The 10,173-nt window shown below is 43.5% G+C and overlaps 1 protein-coding gene across 2 annotated transcripts in view; it reads left to right on the plus strand.

The window, feature by feature from the left end:
* Window positions 1–2,555, plus strand: part of PAPSS1 (3'-phosphoadenosine 5'-phosphosulfate synthase 1) — a 68,676-nt gene extending 66,121 nt beyond the window's left edge. For both annotated transcript variants that reach the window (XM_006274123.4, XM_059722135.1), the window contains exon 12: window positions 1,836–2,555. In XM_006274123.4, the coding sequence (XP_006274185.1) occupies window positions 1,836–1,974 (139 nt within the window). In that variant the 3' untranslated portion in view covers window positions 1,975–2,555. The remainder of the gene's footprint in view (window positions 1–1,835) is intronic.
* The last annotated feature ends 7,618 nt before the right edge of the window (window positions 2,556–10,173 follow it).

Consider the following 10,173-nt stretch of genomic DNA (forward strand, 5'->3'; position numbering starts at 1 on the left):
CACAGGCATACACTCCCCTCCTGTGCCCTCCCAGGGTACATGCACACCCCTTCTGGTGCCCCCCAGTCAAGCCGTGGCTCTGTCCTACTCCTGTCCTGCCCTGGCTGAGCCCCAGCCCTACTCCCTCCCTCATTGCAGGGGCCTTGATCTGCCCCCCCCTCCACACCCCTTCCCTCCCCACTTCCCTTCTGCCACAGCAGACTTACCAGCTGAACGCAGCTCTTCAAGCTGCAGGGCCGTGCTCCTCACAAGCTGCACTGCAGCTGCATGCGTATATGTGCATTTATCGGCTTAATTATTGGCCACATCAGGCCATTTTCCGATACAGTCAATTATCTTTATATTGGTGCCAATCTGATATCGGACCAATGAATCGCTGCACCTTCAACTGGTACACTTCTCTCATTCCTTCTGGGATCTTTCTTTTATTCAGAATCCCGCACCACTTCCTTGCTATAAAACAGCTAAGGGTTGATATGTCTACTGTGCTCAGATTTGTCGGCCTTCCACTGAGAGTTATGTGGAGTCAATACCCTTATAGATGCTTCCTTTTCTTTTTCTTTTTTAAGTGACAATTGACTGTAAATTCAGTAATATTTGTTTACCATGAGAAATTTACCTGGATGTACCCTTCCCAGAGCTATCATAGGAAACAGATTGGTAGACAAAACTCTTTCCCGTGCAAGTATTGAGAGAGGGACTGATGCTAAGGGCCTGCTGATGCTACAGATGAAACTTGATGAGACCTATTTGTTTTTAGCCGTATTGATACGGTTTTTTTTTTTTTTTTTTTTTTTATTCCCCTATTCTTGTACCCATTCTTTACAAGTTCAGTTTAGTTCAGCTTTTTTGTTTGGGGATTATGTATTCTTTGTAATTAGAGCACAGTGAAAGGTGTGTTTGCTTTGTTGTCACATTTTGGGGACCAGCATACAGGTTTTGATTGCTGTGAAAAAAGGAATACAATCCACATCAAAAGTTGCAACGCTAATGGTTTGTACAGCAAGCATTGTGAGAGACAGCTGTGAAATGCCTTTTGTATCTTACTAAGCCCCATACCATACTGAGCATTGCTTGGCACTTAAAGCCAAAATCTGCCCTCTGATGAACATGCTTGGCTCTCATTTCACTTTTGAGGCATGTACATCTGAGATCAATATTTGGCTTTTATTTCAAACAGACCAGTGAAGAATGAGTAATGAATACATGTTCCAAAGGGAGTGAGAAAAATTGCCGCATTTAATTTAAAAATAAATTATTTTGCTTCAGAAAACTGGCTAGACTTTTTGCATTAGGTTCTTGGGTTTTTGATTGTTTCACTTATATGTAGAGCAAGTTATTCTGGCTAAGGATCTTCAATTTTCGCTTCTTATCAGCTCTACCATTATGGATTGCTGTTGGTGTCTTTGATAGTGTGAACTAGCATAGAGTACTAATATCAAGTTGCTGATCATAAATAAGCCCAAATAGGCCTCATTTGTCCATCTGGTCTTCTGTAATTAATCTTTAGAAAAGACAGCTGTGAGAAGATATTTTTATCCTATGTCTACTAGTTTGCCTAAGAATTTCAAAAAACAAAGGCACATGTATGTGAAACGATATATGTATTCATACTCATTTGTTATTTAGCTTTGGAAAATAGTGAATGTTTATGTGTGTATTCAGGATTGTCTGCTCCTGTACAGGAGTGGCACAGCCACGGTTGTGTTACTAAACATTACAATCCAGAGTCGGATCTTACTAATGTGGTATGAACTTTATTTTTTCCATCAAAAAAGGAGAAAAGAAGATTGGCTAATTCAGGCTTTTAAAATGTGTATTCTGTTTTTCCCCAGGCATGAAGATTTTGAATTTATTTCAGGGACCCGCATGCGTAAGCTGGCTCGGGAAGGGCAAAACCCTCCAGAAGGTTTCATGGCCCCCAAAGCCTGGACCGTGCTGACAGAGTACTACAAATCCTTGGAGAAGGCTTAGGCTTCTTATTAACTGCAGATCAACCTTTGACGCCTGATTTATTAACAAGAAGGGGACCACACAATCACCATTCATGCTGCTTTGTTGTGGTGTCTGTCAGGAAGTTCTTCCCTGAAAACAGACTTTCTCCCTAACTTAGCATCATTCTTTGCTTGTCTTATGGGTTCTATTATGTACTGGCACCTACCAAACTGCTGTTTTTAATGTTGTCGTCTTTTATTACAGTTAATATTCTTGCAGTAGGATTTTTAACTCTTGTCTTTTTATATTTTATTGCCTCTGTGCTATGAGCTCTGCAGCCATTACCTCGATGCAATTTTTTTCACATACTGTTTACAGTCTGATTCCTTTTTGATTTTGTTTTGCAGGATGAATTTAATGATTAGATGAACAATGGATAGATGATCTATAAATGGGGGAGGGGAGGAAATAGATTTTAAAACTATTGTAAAATTGTACTCAGTATTTTTCTGTCAATTAGTGATCCCAGAAGTATTTAACTTTAAGCCTTAGTTGTATGTAATCTCATAGCTAAAAGTTCTTTATGCAGCACAATTAAATTTTTTTGCTTTCTATATTCATTTTTTGAGTTCATTGTTTTTGTCTTATGCTTTCTTTCTGTAGCAGAGTACAAAGCAAAAGAAAATGTCTATTTAATAAGTAGAAGGAAATATCTAGCTTTCTCTACTAATATTTCATAATAAACCAAGACATTAGCTACTGTTAGATTTCTCTCTTTTTGCCAAGGCTGTAAAATACAGTTACTGTAAATCACATCCACTTTGATTTATTTTTCCAGTGTTTGGTGCCAAGCATAATTATTGACCACAATACCAGTTTAAAAAAATGATACATCTATGATTCTGTATCATCTTGCACATTTGTAGACACAGTTATTGCAAAAAAATACTCAACTCTTGACCAAGTTTGCAGTATAAATTCCCTTTTAGCCTTCAAAGGTTAAGGAGATATCTTTTGACTTGGATAGCCATAAAATACTGAATCGTGCAACTGGTGGCCCATGGGCTGCATTAGGAGTTGACATGCATGCCGCCACCCAGCAACTCCTGCCCCTTGTTCTGACTGCAGCAGCAGCCTGGGGCTTGGGCCTTCTCTGTTTTTCCCCCTGGCTTCCACTGCCTGACGCAGCCCCGGAGGTCAGGGCAGTCCAGCCCATGGTACTGGGTGAGCAGGCAGCCTGGGGTGCCCCTGCAATGTGTCAAGGGGGAGCCTGCAGGGAGCCCCATATGAGATGGGGAACTCTGCAGTTCAGTGAGGTAGTGGAGCCCGCCCATGCCTGGTGTATAGCATAGGGGCCTGTGGCCCCCACTGGTGCAATTTGTGGAGTGGGCAGCCCCCAACTGCTTAGCAGCTGGACAGCCCTGCAGTATTTAAATTAATGGTTACTTAAAAAAATGGGAAAAGTGCATCACATCAGCTTTTTAGGTGCTGAGCCAATTTTTAGTATAAAGTTACATGGAGCCATTCGTGGTAGTAATGTCTTGACAATTTCTTGGTTTCCCTAAGTGGCCGTTCTACAGTTAACTCTAAACCTCTCTCTGTTCTGTTCCTTACCAAAACTCCTGTTTGCCATGTAAAAGAACTTTGATGAAGGACCAAAAGAATCATTTTTTTAAATATATGCAGATACTCCATAAAACAGTAGAAAGCCAGTTAGTGCTATGTTCAGAATGCAATGCATTTTAATTTTACTTCTAAGTTTTTTCAAACATTGGTTAATAGTATTCCCACTTGTGCAAAAGGGGCATTACTGGCAGACTCTGTTTTTTGAGAAGTGCAATCACAGAGACTAATGTCTCCAAAGCATAGTATTTAAAAAGCTGGGCTTACAAATTTGATTGGAGGGTTATGGGTAGGCTCATGGAAGTGAATCACCCATTGAAGTCAGTTTTAGGGACAAGAGTGCATGCAGGTCAGTTAGTACAAGGCTAAAGAGCCACTTTGGCTTTTAGGCTGCTTACAGACATAAAAACAGAAAACTGGTGTTTTACTTTAAACTTGGTGCTCACTTGCTCCAAGTGCAGCATATGCCCAGATGAGGCGTTGCGTTAGTTTGACCCAGCTCACCCAATGTCTGTATAGATTGGGCGCTTCAGCAGAGCTTTTTGGCACTTTTACCTAATAGTTGATTGGCAGTTATTAGGTAAAAGTATCAAAAAGCTCTGCTGAAGCGCACAATGTATACAGATGCTGTGGCACTGGGTGGAACCAACACCCTGCCTCTTCTGGTAAAGCAAGGGTGTTTTAGGGATTTTTTTTTTTTCACATCTGACAGCAGCCTTATAGTCTAGCTCCTTTAAGACTGAGGCTTAATTATGGTGTTTAATTCTGGATGTCTTTAATGTCTTTACTTTAACAAGCTTTCAACTTTGTTGTTTTTAAACAAGCTGTGTGTAGTATTCCCACTATCCCTTGCTGGCTCTGAATGCTGAGCAAAGATCCCAGCCTCAGGTGTGTGGGCACAACTGAGTCTGAGCATAGCTGCTCTCTGGTAACCTATATGCTTTGACTGCATCTTAATTTTCTCTCTCTTACTTTTAGTGTTCTCCCTATACTCTCCTCCTCAGTGGGCATGTCTACACATGAATATTAAAGTGGTGGTGCAGTTCATGCTAGAGTTTATTGCTTTCAGGCACAGCATTTACATGTGCACCTGGGGACCACAGCACGTTGAACCAGGGTGGCACAGCCCTGACTGTCAGGGGGCCCTGGAGTAGTCAGCCTGCTAGCCTGGGGCTGCCTCTCCATCTCAATGTGCTGTAGAGGGGCTGGCTAGGGCATGAGGGTGCTTCAGTCTGGGGTGCTAGCCTGCAAGTAACCCCCGCACTGGAGCACCCTCAAGGCCCAGTCAGCCCTGTCAGCATCTACATGTGTTGCAGTGGAGTAAATAACTCTGCTGTAGGACAGTACTTGTATCTGGCAGTGCTAACCTACAGCGGAGTTAATTTACTCTGCACATGTAGCTCTGCACATGCAGACCATTGATGCTTTACTGCAGAGCTAATTAAGCAACTGCAGTAACCGTCTCCATGTAAATACACCCAGTGATGACCAGTTGTCAACTAAAGCTGGCTCTTCTGTGCAAAGATCAGCCCCAGAGAATTGCTTCTCCTAGCTGTTGATGCCTCTGCTGTCCTTCTTTATTCATATCTATTCATTGTTGTTATATAGTACCTGTTTTAGATTGTGTGCTTCTTAGGAGAAGGCTTTTTTTTAATGTTGTAGTAAAGAGCAAGCCACACTCCCGTAATTATTTTAGTTGTTACAGGTGTAGCAGCATAAACTAAACCTAGTATGACTGGTTTCTTTGTCCTTGTTTTAGAATTGTCTTAAGTGTCTAGTTTTTTCTAAATCTTTCTCTTTTTAAAATGCTAGAGAACTTACGGTAAACAAGAAGTGTATGTTTAGCATGCTGGTATTATTGGATATTTCTTTTCAAGGTAAGTACAAGCCAATGTGATTGGACTAGGCCAATAGGATTACAAGTTGTGAACATGTTAACCTATACCCACCTTTTTTAGTTAAATTGAGCTCCCTCCAATCAAACTCCTGCAGCAGACCAAGATTTGGTAATGCATGCTGTGATTTCTTATGGTCCTAATCAGTAAACTAATTGAGCTTTTCTTGGATTGATCTTTAAAACTTATAATTTAGCCAAGGGTCACTGGTGTTGACCTTTAAAATCCCTTTTCTACTTGCTCTCCATTTTAGCTAGAGGAAAGTAACAGACTCAACATTACCTAGAGCTGATATCCTTCCCTTATTCATAGTGACTGCTGTCTAAAAGGAGGCTGAGACCCTTTTGAGGAAACTTAGTCTTTCAGGAGACAGGAAAGGCCTAGTGGGTTACAGTGATGTGTATATTATCAAATCCGTCTGTGTATCTTTTGGCATTTCATGTAACTGAAAACAGATAGTCTTAGAGCCAACCTGAGCTCTGTTATCCTAGCAATTAGTGAAATTAATACCACTTCTGCAAATATTGATGTAGATCTGAATCGCACACAAAAAAGCATTTTATTTATATAGATTTTTTGCTACTTCAGAACAAAAAAAGCAGCCATACAAAGATGCCCTCTGCAGAAATCATTTTGCTATAATAATGGACAGGACTTGGTTACTCTTGTTCAGTGAAATTGCATTTAGGTTTAAAAAGTGTTTCTTTTTCTTGCTCTCTAGCCTTTACAAATGAGCTCTCACCCTCCCCTTCCCCTTCTGACTGTTCTGTGATGCTTTGTGCACAGTCTTGGACCTTTTAGTTCTAGTAAATCATTCTGCCATATTGGGCGTAATGGTTATGGAAGTCATAATAATAATAATAAGTACCCTTCCCACTGATCTTCAAAATCCATATCTATGATGCAAGGACAAACTGGACCCAGCTTTTGAAAAAAAATAAGAGTTAATGAGGTGGATGGAGTTTACCCAGCCCTAGTCTTTGGGATTGAATAAGTGCAACAAAATGATTATAGCTCTTCAGTGAAATTATTAATTCCAGATGATGCTGTTTCTAGCAATGTACTATAAGCAATTGCAAGCAAAAAATTATATGAGCTTTCCTGTGGGATAGCAAAGCAGCATAGAATAAGGATTTCAAAGCTTTATGCCAGCTTCCGGAATAGAGAACTCAGGATGCCTATGTTCAAGTTTTACCAAACTTCTTGAGGGTGTGGGTTGTGTGGGGTAATGTTCTGAATCAGATGTTGAGGTTTGTGATGCAAAAGCAGCTAACAAAGACAGAGGGTGCTGGCTCCTCTCTGAATTTTTCAATAAGGGATCTAAACACTAACAACTCCCTAATATGCCAGACATGGAAAATGTGGACTAGGTTGCATAAACTATTAAGGCAATGGCTTGGAGATAACCCAAACTTCTACATCTGGAACAATTCTTCAATAAAAGTAGTAAGGGAAATAATATACTGGCTGTCTTAGATAGTGTGGGGGAGGAGGGGGAGAGCAAGTGATTTTGGGTACTAATATGGAGCTTAAAATCTGTGAAGCAAGTTCTCCAAATGTCAAATGCCTTGCATATGGACCTTCCCCTCATTTAAATTTTTGGTGAGTTCTGTAAATGGACCACTTGTAGGATAAGACCCACTGTCATTTTGTGACTGAAGAGAAAAACCCCTAGATCCTTGTGTGTGTAATGGGCATCTCAGAAAATGCTGTCAAGGAAACCCTGGTCCCTTTCTGTTCCTGATGGAAAATTGTTTCAGAGGTACAGGTTAGCATTTTGCTGAAATAAGCATACACTGATGAGCAGCAGATTGGTTAGGTGCATCAGCTAGAACAGCATTTCTCAACCCATGGGATGTGACCCAAAAGTGGGTTGCAAGAATATATGAGAAGCAACCCACTGAAAAGCTTTAAAAATGATCAACAAACTTTAAAAATGTTTTTTCTCCTTCAAAGGAGAATCCATGGGAAACCATGGTTTTTCCTTTCCAAGTTGGCTGAGTTCCAGCCTGTGAGGAGCTGCTTGGGGACTCCCATGCCCCACCCACTGGCTTGGGGGTGGGTGCAGTGCATCGGGAATGAGTGGCACTGGGTAGGGACCAGTCATTGATGTTTATAATTAGGTCCTGGTACAAAAAAGGTTGAGAACCACTAAGCTAGAATGCTGAAATGACCCTAATGCAAACACTCAACTACCCTTCTCTATGTAGTTCTTTATTGCTTAAACCCCCCCCCCCCCAACACTTTGTGAGCCCAGGCTGCTGGTTCTTCCTGAGATTGGTGTGCAAGATTGCTGCGTTCTAACTACTAGAATCTTGAGCTGTCATGCATCACCTTTGGGCTAAGCCACTTGCTCTCAACTGGGAGGCTCTGTTAGCCCCTTCCAGGAGTCCTGCAATGTGGGTGCTGCTACGCGCAGGTTAAAATGCCCCACATACCTCCTGCAGTGGCAGATCCGACAGAAACGGCTGTTGGAGCCTGTGTTCTTCCTGCAGCCTTGCTGCTTTTCCCACATGCTCCTCCTTGAAACAACGATGTTTGGGCAGGTGGAGCTGTCCTGTGCTCCTCTGTTTGTGGAAGGAGCATGCAGGCACAGATTGGTGAAGGGTATGGAAAGAGTATATGCTCTGGCCCCCGCCCTTTGCACCAGCTCTCCAGAGAAGTCAATCAGGGCTGTGAAGCAGCCTTTTGCACTACCTGCCGGGAGGGGTCAGCCTGTCCTTTTATATTGTTGAGTCAGGGCGGATGGGAGCAGCTGTTTGCACTGCCTAGCCTAAGCAGCTGTGTGCAGGGACACCCAAGGCAGTAAAACCACTCTCCTTTCCCCTCCCACTCTCCACATACACATCCCAGGTGCACAGGGGAGTTTTCTCCAGGGTGCAAAACTCATTAATTATGCTTCTGCTTCTGCCTTTTTAAGTTTATTACAAACCCTAATCCAGGGAAGAGCCACTCCTGTTGAGAACTACTGAGGCAAGTGGAGGCAGCGTAACAGTGTCACTAAATTAAAAAAGGCAACTGGTTGCTGACTTTAAAAGGCTGAGAACCACTGGGCTAGGCACTATGCAAACACCAACAGAGGTTGTCCGTGTCCCATGAAGTTCAGACTCTTCCCTCTGCCTATAGTACAGATGGGGGAGGGAGGAAAGCTTCCTTCATGGTACCAACCTGAATGTTAAGGAAGAGCAGGGTCAAAGCAATCTGTATCATTCCTTTGTTTAAAAGGGCAAGGAATACACAGAAAAATGGCAATGCCAACTGAATCTGTATTAACTTGCCAGGAATCTATCCATCCTCTTACATGGAGTTCACTTTTGTATCCAAATGTCTCTGCAACATTAAGCACTTGTGTGCAAGAATTAAATTCCACCCACTCAGGTGGAGTGGAGTTTCTCATCAACTACTGAAACAGCGAGAGATTTTAGTCTGAAATGGATGTGCCAGTTGGCTATAACGCGTATGCTTGTGGTGACTTAAAACTGCCACTGTGTCCTGGTACATGAATTGGTCTAAGTTACAGAGTCTATGTGCTGTAAAAGGTGATATTGGTATCTGTTACTGTTCTTTCCAGCTTATACAGTATTTCCTTGCATACAGCATACCCTAGAATATGACACAAGTTTTGTCTTTGAAAGGCAGCATGAAAAAAAAAAGATATTTCCAGGGGTATAGCTGCATAGAGCAGGGACAGAGCCCAATCTTCTGTTGATTTACCTCTTTCCTGCTTAACAGAAGTCGAGATCCTAGCTACTAAAGACTCATTTCCATGGCTTAAGTACAGAGGTTCAAACAGCCGGAGGCAAAATTGATTCAATCTTTGCTGGTTTTTCTAAGTGACATAGATTGGACCAATAACTAACTGAAATGACATTCAGCATCCCGGTGACAAAAGCAGGTAGAAGCCTGCAGTGGCCCGAGCCAGGAGCTTGGAGGGAGCTCATGCGTGCCTCCCGTCACACCAGGCGCTGCTCAAGGCTGCCGAACCCTGGCAGCCCATGCCTGATTGGCTGCTGGACACATGGTGCCACCCATTACTGTTGGCCACAGGGAGGGAGAGAGCCAGCAGACACTGGCTCTCTCCCCAGCCTCACCCTCTCAAAACTGCTCACCTACCTGAGGGTGGGGGATGCACATGCCCCAGCCCAGCACAGGTTTGCACGGCATGGGGGGCAAGTCCCCATGGTGGGGTTTCAGCAAGCTGGGCAGGAAAGCCCCAGTGCCACCCCCTTACCAGCTGCCAGCCTCTCTGAGAGGCGGGGTGGGGGGGGTGCATTCCCCTCTCCCAGCACTCCCCACCCCTGAGAGAGGCCGGTGGCTGGTGAGGGGGCAGGGCTGGAGCTTTCATAGCTCAAGGACTCACTGAGCTGGGAGGAAAGCACACTGTAGGGAACTGTGTTGCAGGGCCAGACTAGGGGGACATAGGGGTCCATTCCCCTGCCCCTGATCTTACCAGGCTGACAGGTGCAGGCAGGACACAGGCTAGGAAGCAGAGGCTTGACTGCCTCAGCTCCGTGACAGTCGGGGTGGAACTGGCCCTGCTGCACTGGACCAGATGGCACAGCCCAGGGCTGCAGAGCATCCTGGGCTGCTGGGGGACTTCAGTTGGGAGGTATCTTTAGTCAGGAGGAGATCTGAGACAAATTCGATAGACTGATGTAACCCAAGTCGGTTATGTCTGATACTACAATCCATCCAGGTTTTATCTTAAAACTGGTTCTGT

The sequence above is a fragment of the Alligator mississippiensis genome, chromosome 2 (assembly GCF_030867095.1).
Source record: "Alligator mississippiensis isolate rAllMis1 chromosome 2, rAllMis1, whole genome shotgun sequence".
NCBI classification, from domain to species: domain Eukaryota; kingdom Metazoa; phylum Chordata; order Crocodylia; family Alligatoridae; genus Alligator; species Alligator mississippiensis.